The sequence below is a fragment of the Arachis hypogaea genome, chromosome 13 (assembly GCF_003086295.3).
Source record: "Arachis hypogaea cultivar Tifrunner chromosome 13, arahy.Tifrunner.gnm2.J5K5, whole genome shotgun sequence".
In the NCBI taxonomy this organism is placed as follows: domain Eukaryota; kingdom Viridiplantae; phylum Streptophyta; class Magnoliopsida; order Fabales; family Fabaceae; genus Arachis; species Arachis hypogaea.
The window spans coordinates 1946947-1964009 of record NC_092048.1 but is presented as its reverse complement, the minus strand read 5'-3'; the positions used below and the strand labels follow the sequence as shown (position 1 = coordinate 1964009).

At 33.4% G+C, this 17063-nt stretch overlaps 1 protein-coding gene across 2 annotated transcripts; it reads right to left on the bottom strand.

Moving 5' to 3' along the window:
• Nucleotides 1-587: 587 nt before the first annotated feature.
• Nucleotides 588-9474, bottom strand: LOC112736344 (lysine-specific demethylase REF6). 2 transcript variants are annotated; one of them, XM_025785746.3, is made up of 7 exons: nucleotides 8201-9474; nucleotides 7199-7277; nucleotides 6546-6613; nucleotides 6260-6410; nucleotides 5141-5829; nucleotides 4024-4614; nucleotides 588-3257 (listed from the first exon to the last, which is right to left on the bottom strand). In XM_025785746.3, the coding sequence occupies exons 1-7, from the start codon at nucleotides 9054-9056 to the stop codon at nucleotides 898-900; spliced, it is 4794 nt and encodes a 1597-aa protein (XP_025641531.1). In that variant the 5' UTR covers nucleotides 9057-9474; the 3' UTR covers nucleotides 588-897. The 2 variants fall into 2 exon arrangements, with proteins under 2 accessions (XP_025641531.1, XP_025641532.1); XM_025785747.3 differs by having other exon boundaries at nucleotides 5153-5829.
• Between the last annotated feature and the right edge of the window lie 7589 nt (nucleotides 9475-17063).

Genomic DNA, 17063 nt, shown 5'->3' with positions numbered 1-17063 from the left:
TGAAAATTTATTGTTTATTGACATTTTTGTTTACAAGTTGGAATACAAAAAAAATAATAAAATCATAGCGTCAATCATACTGTTATTCTGTGGGACAAAGGTCTTTAATGTAGTTTTGCATAAGTGGTTTCATATGGTTAAAGGATGAGGTTTTCTTCCCAAGAAAAAGAGGAGTGCAAAGTGCAATAGTCAAATGCAAGTGACTAGTATTTTAAACATATACATCTCGATATTCAATGTATCCAAAAAAGTGAACGTGACTTGTTTCTTAAAATGGATTGAGTTTCATATAAAAATATACGACAAAAAAAAAAGTGCAATTTTTTCAAAATTGCCAAAGAATCCAAACCTAAATATTCACAAGAGACTTTAGCTACTTCCTACGATTAGAGGTATCAACAGGCAGATGTGGGTGAATCAAATGACTTCATATATGGCTTACACACATAGCCATACATACAGTCACAAACCATATGAAAATAGAAGAAATATTTCTAAGCAAATTCAGCTCAACAGTGAAAATAAAAAATAATAATAAATCTACTCTAAATTCAGCAATCATCTACAAAATGACACCCCTACCAAAATACACCTTAACCAGGGGAAGTGCCACTGGAACAAATTCATAAGGATTGTACATAAATGTTGGAACAACATTTGCATGTGATAGAATTGGATGAATATCATGTTTCCAAATCTAAGCAATTGCTTCAATTAGAATAAACAAATGGGTTAAAAATACCCAAAAAGAAACAGAATTAATAGTTACTCTAAATGGCAATTGCAGGGATATCCTAAACTGTTAATAAAACCTAGTCCTAGAATGGTCAATTGAGCAATGGATTCATAAATTCATAAACCATGTTAAAGTAACAACAACATCTACTCCAATTGATATTAGCGACTCTTCTTTGTTGAGTGCCCAGTCTTACGCTTATGGCGACTGAAATCAGACACAAATCTGAATGTTTGCCCACAGCCTGGCTCGGCACATACATATGGTCGCGCACCAGTGTGGACTCGAATATGTTCTGTACGAGCCCATGCCCACTTGAAAGTCATCTTGCAGCCCTTCCAAGGGCACTTCAATGGGCGGTCATCCTCGTGAACTCGTCGGTGCTGCACCAGATATTTGTGCGAGAAAAACTTCTTCCCGCAACCTTTTACAGGACATATATTTCTCTTGTGATGCATCAGCTCCTGTTTTGACCCAAAACTCATGGTGCAGCCATCAATGTCACACTGGAATTCATTTTCCTCATCCTTCACTTTAGCATTGCTAGCTGCCTTTGCAGATGTAGCATTCTTCACCCTTTTCTTTTTGGTTTGCTTTTCTTTTGATATTCCATCAGACTCCTCGACTTTTGGGGCTCTCTTCCTAAGGCGTGTGCTAGGTCCACCTTCTTCCCCCTCTTCCATTTTCAAACTAAACTCTCTGGATTTACCAGATTGCTTATTCCGCATCTGAGATGCCTTTAATTTCTTAAGTGTCTGAGCACCTCGTTTTACAGGCCGGGATGTCTGATTTTTCATTTGGAGAGAGCGAGCTTGCTTCATCTGCTTAAGTGTCATTGGTTTTGATTGCTTACTTCTAAGAGTTCTCTGCTGCTTCTGCTGAGAATCATCTTCCACTTCATCATCAGAATTTACATCATCATCATCACCATCATCATCATCAACGCATTTCGCTTGCTTTCGTTTAGGAGTTTTATGGACCAGATGAGAATTACTGTTTTGCCTATTTCTAGGAATACTACTCCGCTGCTTCTGAATGTGATCCTCCATTTCATCATCAGACATCACATCTTCTCTTTCAATTTGTTTGTTTCGCCTCCTCCTAGAAACACTAGTTTGCTGCTTCTGAACGTGATCCTCTAATTGGTCATCAGACATTTCGTCTTTAACCCCTCTTTCAATGCCTTTGTTTTGCCTTCTCCTAGAAACACTCTTTTGCTGCTTCTGAAAATGGTCCTCCAATTGGTCATCAGTCAATACACCTTTGTTTTTCCGCCTTTTAGGAAGACTTGTTTGCTGCTTCCGACTGTAATTCTCCAATTGCTCATCAGATGATACATCTTCCCCTGCTACATATTTGGCCAGTCTACCTTTAGGAGTCTTTCTATACTTGCGACAATGTCCCTCCAATTGACCATGTGATATAGCATCTTCTCTTGCAAGGTATTTTGCTTGCCTGCTTTTAGGATTCCTCTGTTGCTTCTTCTTCTTGTGTGGCTCCAATTGGTCATCAGACATCATTTCCTCTTTCTCAGCAATGCATCTGCCTTTTCTAATGTATCTGGCATGCTTGCTTTTAGAATTCTTCCTATGAAGCTGAAGAGAACTGTCATCCAATGAATCCTCAGAAACTGCATCTTCTATGTCTTCAACTTGCATGCTGCTATGTTCAAATCTCTGATGGCAATCAGAATCATAGACCATTGTATCATCCGAAAGCACATCATTGTCAATAAATTTATCATCAAGTGAATCATCAGAAACAGCATCACTTCCTGTGCAATTTGTTTGGTCACTTAAAGGTTTTCTATGATGATATGGGGGAGAATAATCCCCTTCCAAATCAGCACCTTCACTCTCAATATCCCTGGCTTGCTTACTTCTAAGAGTCCTCCTCAGCTGTTGGTTAGGTTTGTCTTCAGTTGGATTATCCAAATCCACATCTCTCTCAGCAAAACTGCCTTTCCTGGCTCTTCCATTCTCAATAGTCATTTTCCGCTTCTTACCTGATTTTCTGGCACTAGTTTCGCTTTTAGGGATGCTTCCTGATCTCTCTATTTTCTCATCATGTAATCCCCACCCATGTAAGCTTTTCTCATCTTCAACATCTTCAGAATCTCTTTTGGCCAAAAGAGGATGTACCTGACTGGACATCCAAACTTTACCACACCATTTCCCAGCAACTATCTTTTTCTGCTTGTTAACCCTTCTCTGATAGACCTTTGGTTCTAATGGTGAACTTCCTGGAGAGCTTTGGCCAAATGCATAATATATGACAGAATTGTAAGGCATCTGCTTACTGTAAAGAGGAGAACGGCTAAGAGTTGAACTGTAGAAAAGATTGATTCCCAGCTTCACACACCAGTCCCCATTCCCAGGAATAGCTTCCTCACTATCCAGGGCTACCTGGATCCTCTCCTCATCCTCCTTGCTGGAATGCCTGTACTCAATCTTCTTCCACAGGTAATCAATCCCAAGATCTTCTGCTACAAGCTTAGCTTCAGCCTCTATCTTGGGGAAATCTGTGGAAATATATTATTAAAAAAAACCCACAAATGAGAGGATATCTAGTAACACTATTTATACAATATGAACACTAGTAATCCTATAAGAGATTTAGAAATTATAGCAACAAGGTAATACACACTAGCTATAATCAATCCACAAAACTATGAAAATGTTTTCCAAAATCAGCAAGAAAAACCTGTTTGATATCCAAGTTTTAAAGAATATTGTTGTGGCTTATCATAGATTTTATAACAAAAAAATAAAGCTTAAATGAGCTTTCACAAAGTTGAAAACATGAGAAACAAAAACAGGAATATATATTGCTGAATAGTTTTGTTCAACTGACTTCTAGAAGAAAAAGAAAATAGAGCAATATATATATACGCACGCACACACACACATTTACAAACGTGCACACACACACACATACACACATGCTAAAACCTTTAACTAGAAGTTAACTTCTTTGTTGGTTCTGATGATGACTTCCATATAGTGTGACAAGTTTCACTGACTGAGTAGTGAATGGACTTTGGATAACTATTTCATCATGAAAAAGGAACTTCTCTCACCTTTTGATAACTTCCATCCCAAAAGTCTCACGTTTCATGACCAAAAGTTGAGATGTTTCTTGGGCAGTTTACTCTAAATTTACTAGGTGCTCATTTGAAAAGGGAAAAAGAAGTGGGAAGAAAAACAAGTGGTGGAATATTATGTAAGAACATGGGATGAGATAAAATATAATGCAGCATAAACTGATTAGTTGATCAATCACCACACCTGGATGACATAGGAGCATTATGTGGGCTCCACCTATTGGGCGAAGTTGCTGCTCTGCTTCTACAGCATGCTCCAGACAGAAGACATGCATTCTAGATGAGTCTTCATCACCTTGTGGGATCACAGAGGCATTTTTATCATCATTGGGAACCATAGCCTTGCCCAACAATGCTTTTTCAGTATCATTGGTATACATTGCCCTCATATTTTTTAATGCAAGCCCTGAAGCAGTATCAGAATCCTGTTTTTCTAAAGAGTGGTCAAAAGATTGATGACTAAAATCATTTCTGCTATCAGGTCCAGTCGGGGGAATAGCACAGGCATCTTGAAAATTAGATGGTGATCCTCCTAATGTGGCATTAATCACAGGTGATTCATGACCATCAACTACAATATCTGAGTCACCCTGCTCTTCCTCAGAGTCAGAAGAATTTCCATATGTTGAAGCCAACAATGCAAGAGCTGTATTGCTTTTTCCTCTATCAGAATTAAGGGACTCCGCATAATTACGCTCAGCAGTCAGTAGCTGATACTGGGCAGATTGAACAGGATCCTGATACAATCCATTTTGGGTCTTCTTTTCTGTCCACCCTGCATGTCACAATAAAATGGATAAGTTGTTTCACCTAACCATTAATTTATATATGACAAACTTTACAGAGATGAAGCTAGAGATATCAAAGGCATTTGTAGACACCTAGGTTGTTCTTTCATAATTCATATGCATATCAGAAAGGTTTAAATAGGGATCTAATGCATGTTTCTATGCTCCTATTATCCCAACCCTACGATAATGACATGTGCTATGATGCAATCAGTTACAAGTTCATGGCACCATTGACAGTAGGAACAAAGCAAGATAGGCCCAATCCATACTAATGCAAAGCCAATTCATCCTACAGGGTCAACATTTGTGTTGTGCTAGGAATTTATCAGGATCGGTTGGTCATACCAGCTGATCTCTTCCATATCAGAGCATGACAAGGGCTTGAAAAATATCAAAAACAAAGATGCTTCATCATTATTGTATTTGAAGAATTAAAGAAACTTAAAAACTACTTTTGGTGCAATATGAAACACAATATGGAAGGCATGAAATAGAACCATAAAAACCTGCCTGCATACATACTTGATTCAGGAAAAGCCGCTTCTTCATGGACAATAAACTTTTTGCTAGACACTCCAGAACCAACGACCCAATCGTTAAAGAAACTACAATCAGCTGACATGAGATATCTAGCAGCAGATTCTCTAGGCTGTACAATAGCTACACAAGGAAAGCACAATATTCCGCATGTGACACATGAAAAAAGTCTCTTATCTGGCGATCCATCCCCTTCACCACTTTCTCTTTCATTGTCACCTTGAAGTGGCTTGGAACTTGAAGAGCAGATGTTGCCATTTACATCATATGAAGAAATCATGCTCCTTTCACACAATGAAGTAATCTTGTCTTTTATAGAAAGGGAACCTTCTTGCTTGATTCCTCTGTTCATGCTGAACGCCAGATCATCAGAAACAAAACCTTTTGAGGAATTCATTTCCTCGGAGTTGCATGCACCAAGGGAAAATCGAGAGTTCACTTTTCGCTGTTTGGATCCAGAACGTAATTTTGAGCAAAGAGAAATGTCAAATGAGCTACGAGGTAGAAGTATTATCTCAGATCCTTTGCTGAGTTCTTGAAGCAGATCATTGTTCTGTGACACATCCTGGACAAATAGTTCTTTAATTACAGTTTCCCCTTCACCCCTCTTCTTATCTTTAAGGCGAGAACTCCGTGGTTCAGCAGTGATACTCTCAGGAATTCTGTATGTAGAATACAAAAAATATTTACAAGAAGAATATATTATAGAAGCTCATTTTGTCATCATAATCATTGTATATGTAGTGTGTGTGTGTGCGCGCGCGCAGAGTGCAGACTTGAGTGCGTGAGGAGAGAACACGTGTATGAGCAAATCATATTAGTGGAGTGGACATTAAGTCCTCAACAAAGACTACCCTAAAAAGGCAAATTGTCACTATTAAAAATACACACATTCCGATGTCTAGAACCATTGATTCACATATTTTTAAAATTAGAGAATGAAATTGCATTCTGGAACACTGTTAATAAGGTACTGTTAACAACGGCATCAATCTACTCAAACAAAAAGAAAAGAAAATGTAGTTCTGGTAAGATATCAGCATCACCCTGTTACAGCCAAAAAGTAAGAAGCCATAATAGCAGAAGACAAACCTAGAACACAAAGCTAAGGCTAGGTCATAAAGTAACTGGAAATGTGAAACCATAGGAGAATGATTTACTGAAGCCCTCCGAATAGCAGCATCTTTTGCAACTCTCAACCATTCAGGCGTTGCAATGTTGGCTGCCTCTCCACAATTAAAACCTACACAGCATAGTGACATACATCAAAAGCATTAGAAAAAGAGGCAGCCCGGTGCATATCACCCTATGTTACGTAGTGTCAGAGAAAGGGCCACATGCGTGTGTGATAATGTGATAAGCTTGCCAAGAGTCTTACCATGACTAAACCCTGTATGATAAGCTCTTGGAAAAGTCACAACAAATTCCCCAGCATTTTGAACTAACCTGGTAGCAATTGAAAGATAAGATGTCGATAGAGCACCGTACCAGAAAAAAGTGGCTTCAAATTATTGCAATGATAATTACCAACATCCATTATTTTTAAAATGTTATATAGAAAGGAAATATTATTAGATGAAAAGAAGGTAAAGGGTTAGGGTCCTTTGAGCCAAAAGAAAATGAGAAATATTCATCAAGCTGAACAAGTAAACCTTTAGAATTAACAACATCATCGTACCAAACAAAAAAATATTCCAAAAAGAATTAACAACAGAACAAAAAAAGTCCCAACATAACTGGATGCTGCGATGAATTCCGATAATTATTTGAAATTCGAAATTGTTTTGACTGATTGTTCAAGATTAATTGTTTTTAACTAGCGATACATTTCCTGCAAGACCAAATTTGAAATCTAAACTGAAATTCAACAGCTTTAAGTTGATTGAAATCAAGTGGAATATAAGTGGAATCTCAGTTCTAACAGCCAACTGCTAATATAAGTATTATGTAATTTACACATGAGAATTACACAGATGAGTAACCAAATAAGATTACCACAAACTATAGTATGGCATTAGCAAGGGTTAGTACCTGCAGCATGGAACACCTGCGTTTATCAATACTTCAGGTGACATCACTGTGTTTTTCTCGCCAAGAGTAGAAAAAGTAACTGTTGACCGAAAACAATTCACAAGTAAGTTTTATAAGATGCTGAGTGATATATAAACATTGAAAGTTAAGTGTCATCGTCTTATCATATGGAGATCAGTTCCTCTGTTATCCCAGATGAAACCAACCAATATGAAAATCAATCCACAACTGACTGAAATAATAACATTATACAACAAGGCTAAAATAAACAAAGAAGATAAATAAAATAAAAAATAAACAATTGGGAAACAGCGAGATTAGAAATTACTCTATAATCCTCAATAAAGAGTTATAGGGAATCCACCATAGAACACCTCACAGAAAGCAGAGAAACAGAACCATAATGCCACAGAACACACTACTCGCAGATAATAAAACTTTTGCTACCTTAAATAACGGACTAACCTATGCCCCAGGCTCATTTCACAAGTACGCAGTCCAAATTCAAACCAGAACAGAAACTCAGTCAACATTCAACACTCGTCTTGCTCATGTTCACAAACATCACCACCAAAACACATCCCTAAAGACCTCCTATCCAAACCCAATGATGCTCTTCCACAAACCAGTTCACAGTAAAACCAAAACCTTTCCAACAATAAAACACAGTATAAACAATCAAACAGCACCATAACCAAAACCTAAAAATGTCCAGAAACAGAGGAGCTACCAAAGGATTTTGTTTGCTTCAATTAACAAACTATGCTCTGGTCCAACAGAAAGCTAACTAAACCCTAACTTCACTTCTGGACTTCTGGTCAAAACTATAACAATTCAACTTGATTTCGCTGAACATGTTGACCTAAATTGGAAGCTCGAAGCTCAAATTGCATACTTGAAGCTACAATTTGGGAATTGGGGATAGTAACAATGCAAATTGAAATCCAAAGTCCAAAAACACAAACACTCTGTTATCCCCTGCAAAAAGTGAAGAAAACTCACCAAGAGGATTAATCTCAGAGCCATATCCATGAACCCTAACAACATCTTCGAACGCCACGGCTGCATCTCTCGGCACGCCATACCAGGTCTTCCCAGAACCCATGTGAAGGTAATTCAAGCTATGGAGGTCATGGTCCTCAACATGCCAAGCGAACCAGCTGAACAACATAGCCAAATACACCATAGGAGAAGTAACACCAGGTATCTCCTCCTTCATGAACCTCAACAACGAACCATTCGCCCTCGAAATCTCCCTCATATTCCACGCCGACTCCGCTAGCGCCGCCGCACACTCCTCCCTGCATTTCCGGCTGAACGCCGAGCCCGGCATGTCGTTCGCATACTCCACCGAGAACGGCTTGTCAACGGTCGCCTTCCAGAACAGCGTCTCCACCTCGAGAGGCCCTAGGCCACCGGAACCACCACCAGCTCCTCCTCCCTTCCGGTGGCCTTGGTGGTGAAGATGATGCTTCTTGAGGTAGCTCTTCTCGAATGCTTTGGCCTTAGCCTCGAATTCCTGAAAAGTGTAGTTCTCACCGCTTTGCCACACGGGCCTCTGAACGGGCCTGGGCCGGCGGGGGCAGAACCCGATCTGCTGCTGGCGAGTGGTGAATGTAGGCTTTGAGTTAGGCTCGTCGGGCTTAGTCAGCGAGCGAGTGAAGTTGGCAATTGCAACCTTCCTCGGCGGCGGTGGAAACGGCGGTATGATCTTGCAGATTCCGTACTTGGAAGCTTCCTTCTCGATCTTGAAAATGTAGGCGATCGGATCTTGGAATTCCGTTAGCGTCGGCCTGTACTCCGGCGCTAACGGCATCGACTTCAGCCACTGGAAAACGTCGCCGTTTGGTTCCGCCATTCATCAAAGTAATAACAGATAAAACAAAGACCTTACTCTTACTCTTATTTTTTTCCTTTTAGGTTTTTTGTTTTGTTCTCAATGAATGGCCATTGAGAACGCGAAAAGAAGATAGAGAGAGAGAGAAATGAGTTATTCTGTTCTCTTCAGATTCGCATGGTGGGTGGGTGAGTGAGCGAGTGAGTAAGTGAGTGAGTGCTTTATTGTTGTTGTGATTTTTTTACTCACTCTCTTTCTCTTTCTCTTTTCTGTTTTCTCTCTCTCTGTTTTTATGTGTTGTTTCCCCTTCCTCTGTTTTCAATGCCTACAGAGGAAAGAGAAGAGAACGGTGAAAAAATAATGAGAGAGAGAGAGAGATTGAAAAACAGGGGAAGTATGAAAGCATTAGCACACAGTAAAGCAGGGGAGAGAGTGGAACATGTGACTGATGTGAGTTGGGGTTTTATCTCTGGGTTTGGGTTTTGGGTTCGGGTTGGGTTTTTTGGTTATGCATTTCCGAAAATGCCATTCATTCTTCCTCTTATTTACAATAACTCTAGTCCTAGTGTTGCTGACTTGCTGCATTTTTCTAAATTTGTTTAGGGTTCATGATTTGAGTCAATGTAGTTTTCAGAAAGATTCAACTCTTTAAGCTATATACTATATAGTATGTACAAATTTATTCGTAAGAGATTCTAAAAATGAGATTATTTTTGTTTTTTAAATTGGACCTTGATTAAAAAATGTGCTGTAAAATACTAAATTACTACATATTTCTTAATAATTACTAAAGGCATACTTTTATTTTTAATCTATATTTAAAAGTTAAAATTAAATGGTGTAATTCTAATTATTTTAGTTGTGTGTTTAATTTGATAATTTGTAAAATAAGCCTATACAAATATTAATTCATTGATGAATTCACATATTTTTTTAGAATAATATTATACATTCAAGTTTTTATATTAATTAAATTTAAATAAATTAATCTGACATAATAAAAATTAATTATGACTAGTATTATTCTAAATTTTATTATTTAATTTGATTAAATTTAATTTATAAAAAATTTACACGTATAACATTATTCATTTCGTTATTATTATTAGACGAAGGGTTAGAAAAATATGTATGAATTTAACACACTTGTGTAATTTGTGAGTCAGATTACTCAGCTGTTTTTCTAATAATGGTGTTTAATGTTTCTTTGCTTTATTTTATTAGCAAAAGAAACTTATCTCTTTTTGGATTTAGTTATTTACTTTTTTTCAAATAATATTCTCTCTAAGATCAAAATGAGACTCTCCTAGATTATAGCATGTCTTTACCTATTCTTATTAATTACTACTAAAATATTTAAATTCCGATAAAAATGTAAGATTATTACAAGCTACTAATCAATTTTATTACTCCAGTCAACGACTTTTATGTAACAGCAAAGCATGGATGTGTGTCTTCACTTATTGTGCATACGTATGTGTGGGGTGGATAATAATAAATAAATAAATAAATAAAAAATATATATCAAATAGATTCCTAAAATATTTCGGATCAGATATTTTTGTCATTAAAAAAATTTTATTATATTAAAATTGCTAAATTTATAAAAATAAAAAATATTTATTTATTTATTATACTTTTAGAAATTTATTTTTTAAATAAAAATAATATATTTAAATAAAATAAAAATTTTAATATAATAATTTTTTTAAAAATAATATTAGATACAAAAATTTTTAGAGACGTGAAAATATATATGCTCATAAATAAAATAATAACTTTAACATATATGCCCTTTTTCTGCCGCTTGCACCTCCTTTGTTCTTTTATGTTTATCTATATTTATATCCACATATATATTTATAGTTTTATACTATGCTAGTAGTAGTATTATTGGAATAGCAACAAATTTGTCTGCTTCATTGTTTTTATATTTATTTGATATTTTGGTTATCTTATCTTATTGAATGTTTATTTCCCCTAATTCAATGCCAACTTCAAACTAATTTGACGTGTTACCTTTACTTAATATTATGGTTATAAGATCATAATCTTTTAAGTATATATATATATATATATATATATATATATATATATATATATATATATATATAAAGTGCTATGTTATACTACTAGATATTTAAATATATGAAGCGTCAACACATAAAATTGATTTATTGTTTACTCGCAAATGAATATAAAATTGAGATCTCATTGAATGGTATAGTGGTAAATTACTGAATTGCCTGTTCTGCATTTTTATCGACCAACTTTAATTAAATTAGTCCAAATTTAATAAAAATTATTTATAAATTATATTATTTTCTCTTTTCATCGTTCTTCTATTAATATTATTTATTTTTTTATTTTTTTATTTTTATTTTGATATTCTTACGGTATTTTTTATTTTTTTATCTTATTTTTTAAAATAATAAAACAAAAAAAATTATGAGAAGATAAATAAAAAATAAAAGAATAAAAAATATGATGAAAAAAAAAGGAAAAAAAATAAAAAAAAATTGAATTGTACAAAATTTATCAGAAAATAATGCTAAAATTTTTTTATCATGACACAATTTTTTTTTTAATTTTGATATAAGAAATTTTTTAATTAATTAAAAATTATCAAAAATAAAATGGTCTCAAAATTTTTTAGTCATGACACATAAAATTTTTTAACCAAATAGAAATTATTAGAAAAATACTTAATTTTTGTTTCTTTAAAGACTTCTTAATCATTCGCCAAAAATTCATGTATTATTATTAACTAAGTGATGTGTTTTTCTTATTATTGAACTTATATATAAGAGGTGTAATCAATAACATCGAAAATTTTTAATCATGACACAACAAATTTTTTAACGTGGCATATGCAATTTCTTACTCAATTAAAAGTTATCAGAAAATTTCTTTAATTTATAGTCTTTTAAAGATTTGTTGTGTTATTCACCAAAAATTCATGTGTCATTGCTAACTAAATGATGTGTTTTATTATTATTAAACTGATTGAGTGGTTTTGAACTCCAATATAAGAAGTCTAGCTATTAATGTGTCATTTACAATAAATTGATTTTTTTAATACATAACACATTTGGATCTATTTTATTGGTTATGTGAGTTAAGATTTTAGACTTGTGATTCCTTAAAGATTTATTGTGTCATTTTTAAAAAAAGTTATGTATCGTTTATAACTATATTATGTGTTTTTATTATCGTTGAATAATGTAGTACTGAACTAATATATAAGAGGTTTAGTCATTCCTATGTCATTTACAATAAATTGATATATTTTTTGAATTTAAAACACATTTGATTGTATTTTAATGGTTGATTGAGTCAACGTTTATAGACTTGTGGTCTTTCAAAATTTTTGTATCATTCATCAAAATTTTATGTATTATTTATAATTAAATGATGCATTTTTATTATTATTAAACTGATTTTATGTGTAAATTCTGCATAATTAATGAATAATTAGCTAATAAATCAATTATTAATCAAAGAAATTAGAAAATTAAAATTTATTAATCCAAAAAAGTAAAAATAATTAAAAATATAAACTTTAACATTAATTTTAAAGATTTTGACTTAAAAATGAGCTAACAGGCTAGACCGGTCGGACCAGGCCTAAGGCCCACCATATAAAAGAGAAAACTCGGCTTCTTCTTCCCAAATTCAAAGGGAATCCCGCTGAGAATTGAGGAAGGGGAAGCAAGAAGGAGCCCTAACCCTTGTTCCAAATTCAAACTCCCATATCTTTCAATTTCAAACTCTGATCGGCGCACCGTTTATGGCCACGCGACCATCACGTTGAACTCTTCGAAACCATCTAAACGAAATAGTAAGAAATTAGTTACTTCTCACCCAGTCACTTCTCCCTTTAAATTTCGAAATTTTAGTTAATGGGTATTGAGAATTTTGTTGTTTCAATGTTCTAAGGTTGAATTAGTTTGAAGAAATTGTTGGGTTGTGTCAAATTGAATCATGGATAAGGCACGAATCCTCAAACCCTCTTAATTATCGATTAGTAATCTCTTGTATTGATTTTTATGATGTTATGTGAATTAGAGTAAATATGGTATTAATTTGAAGTCCAATTGGTGGTTGAGCTTATTAAATTGAACCTTGGAGGCTAGGGATCCAATTTGGTGTGGTCGCGGAGAAGTGAAAACTTGTGGAACAGTGGAATTTGAGACATTCCGAGCATTAGGGAGGAATCGGCCAAGGCATAGTTTTGGTTTCTCGTAGATAATGTGTAATGTTACGTGAAAACTTAGGCCAGTTGACCGTAGGATAAGTTGAACTATGGGAACTTGTTAAAGTTTAGTGACTTTGGTGAAAATATTGAAGTTGATTATGAGAATGTGTTGAACAATGATGATTTTTATGTTTGATGATAACAATGAGTTATGATGATGATAGTTTAATGAATAATGAGTTATGTTATCTTGATTTTAGATTGTTTGAGATGAAAATGAATATAATTGACTAATTAGTATATTGTGAAAGAGATAGAATAGATATAGAATTGTGTTGGACTCAATTGGTGTTGTTTTGGGATGTCAAACATTGGTTTTGAATGGAGGTTTTGGTAAGAATAGAGGTTTGGTATTTTTGGTAAAAAATTTGATTTTTGACCAATTTTGATGGGTTATAACTTAGCTTTTGGGCCCTCAAATTTTGTCAAACTTATTTCAAATAAAAATTTGGTCCCTGAAGTTTATGCCGTTCAAAAAACGGACCAAAAAATTTTTAACAAAAAAGTTATGCGCGCCTGAAGTTTGGTGTGCAAAATTAATTTCTGCAGACTTAACAGCTTTTTGCAACTTTTGTTGGGCATGCGTACACGAACACACACACGACGTAGATCCTGGGCTCTGCCTAGACGTCCTGCGCAGAATGGGAAGATTTACAGACTCGCGTATGCAGGCAGTACCACGCAACGCACGAAGGCTTCCCTGTCTAAGGGGCTCGCGTATGCGAGATGGACAAATTCACACCTCTGCATATGCGAAATATGACATGTGTACGCAGAACCCATGTTTTGGCTAAAAATGATATTTTAGAAGGTTTAACCAATCCTCTAACTTTCTTAATCTATATAACTACCTTCTAAGGTCCGATACTTAGTTTTTAACTATAGGAAGATGGGTGAACCTAAAGAAGGAATTAACTTGGTAGTGAAGAGAGGCTATGAAGTGATGTTTATATTTGAGAAGTGCGAAATTGTTGAATATGAAATAAATGAAGGTTGTATTGATAATGACTGATTGAACTTGAATGAATTATATGGCTTATTGCACTTCTATTATCTAAGATACGAGTTTTCATGGGTAGACGCAGTGGCTTGCCACCACTTGTTCCAAATTAAGACTCGATACTCTGTTGCTCTATGTCGCAAGATATGGCTGGACACTTTAATTTCTCAAAAATTCTCCCAATGAGATGATGAATGAATGAATGATTGTGATTATATGCATAGACTCTTGGGGATGCGCGCACGGAGGAACTGTTCAGGGCTACCTACCGGACATGTCGGGTTTGGCTATGTAACTAACAGATGAGACTCATCAGTCATAGGGTATGCATACATCATATGCATTTGTATATTTTGTTTTGAGTGTGCATTACTTGCGTTTGCCTAAATGATTATCCATACTTATTTGCTATTCGTTCTACGTGCTGTAATTGCACCCTATTTGTGTTTTCTTTACATGTTTTGTATGTCTTTGCAAATGAGATACCACTTATTTGGCGAAGGCATGACGAGAGTAGCTTTACCGGTGTTTCAAAGGATTGGAGAAAATAGAAAGTGAAAGATTGAGTTAAAGTTAGATTTAGAACTTGAAAGTCTTAGCAATTTACTCTATTTCTAGTTTAGTATATTCCTTAGAAATAGAAGCATAATGAACTAAATTCTCAATGACCTATTTGTCCTTCGAACTTTATTTGCAAAATGACGTCAATGACTTATTTGTCCTTCGAACTTTATTCCCCTTCCAGCGTGGTACCGTAACGGACACCTGGATACCGTTTCATCCACGTCAGCCAGTTCCGTTTGGTGTATGAGAGGCAAATAGACGGAAGGATTAAAGTATCTTCCGTTTGTTAAAGTCAGGGACTTTTTTGTATTTAAATTTTGTCAGGGATGTATTTGTCAAAAATTTAAAAAGTCAGGGACCTATCTGTCTTTTTCTTTTTTTTTTTTAATTTTTATGAAAGGGTGAAATCGTCTAAAAAATGTTGTTTCTGGACAAAAGGACGATTTTTTAACGTTTTGTAATGTTGATGGTGATTTTAATAAGAAAAAAAAAAATTTAATTTTAGCACAAGACCTTAGGAACAAAAAAAAGTATTTAACCCTATCAAATATTATATGTAGATATATCATTTTTTTACGGAGTAAAAACTCACTTTAATTTTTAAATTTGATCGCCACAGCTCTTAAAATAATAATTTAATATCTAAAAGATCATTTTTTAATTCAATTTAGCAATTTGTTTTTATCGTAAACAAAGTAAATTGAGTCACTTGTAAATCAAATTACTATTTGATTATGACCATAATTTAGGTGGGTCATTATTGCTATTATTTTTTCTAAAAATATTGTTGATTTATTTTATTTTTAAATTTAATGTTTATATTAGTAAAATAAAATATTAAAAATATCTTCAATAAACATAAAAATTACATACTTCTAAAAATATTGTCAAATTATAAATAAAAGTATAACCACATGAAAATTTTTTGGTTTACAAAATATAAATGACTTAAAAATATTCAAACAAAGAAAAAATTCGAAAAAATATGTCAAACCCACCTATTAATCAGCTCATCTCATTTGCATTATCAAAAAACTATCATTATAAACTTTCTACTAACTAAAATAGAACAAGTTAATAATTAGATTGCTCTATCAAACATTTTGTTATATGACTTTTAATTTGATGTCATTCAGGATTGATGATTTATAACTACTATCAAATTATAAAAAATAAAAATATTATGTATATGCAAAAAAATTAATTATTATATATTTATTCATATATTTTTATTGTGTATTTTTTATTATTGTATTTTATATAAAAATAGTTAATTAAGACTTATTTTATTATATATAAATAATATGAAAAATACATATCATTCACGAAAAAAATATTTAATAATCAATAGTGTTGTAATTTACATTATATTTTAATTTAATAATAATAATTAATTTTTTTATTTTTACTAATTTTTTATTTTAATTTTTTTTCACAATATTTCTTAATCTAACAAGTAAAATCCTAATCTATTGTAATTTAGAATTTTATTTAAAATATTTTTATTAACTAATAAATTATTCTATACATAAAACTGAATTTAAAATTCTAAACACTTATTTAAGCGAATTAGTAAATTATCTATTATTTTCTACTAATCAGATCCTACTTTGGTCAGCATAAGCTTAGGACTTGGGTTGGGGAGAAGAGTGAAAGAGGACCCCACCAATGGATGACATGTCACTGGCTCTGTTTATGCTTAAAGGATCTGACACGTGTCATAATATGATAAGCAGTTAATGGGGGTATTGGGGGGGGTGGGGGCATGCTGACCCTTCCATGAGGCAGTGTTTGAGAGAAGGGGGGCCCCCACTCTGCATCAAATAACTGAATTCTGCTGCTCACTTCTTGGGGTTACAATATCAAGAAACTGGATAAATTAAAAAAAAAGCTGCTATATATTGGCTAATTTTTTTTTCTTATAGAAATAAAATTATGTGATATATTCCAACATGAAAAATATTAAAAAATTATTAAAATTTATTATTTTTATTTATCTATTAATTATTAATATTTAAAAATATAAAATAAAATATATAATTAAATTATTAAACTACAAAATTGAGTTAAAAATTAAATAATAATAAAAGAAAAATAAATTTTAATAATTTTATAATTTTTTTTCTGATATTGTAATTTTTAGTATTTTTTAAATTTATAAAAAAATTAAAATTAAAGGTTTGATTTATTTTTTTATTTTTTTTAA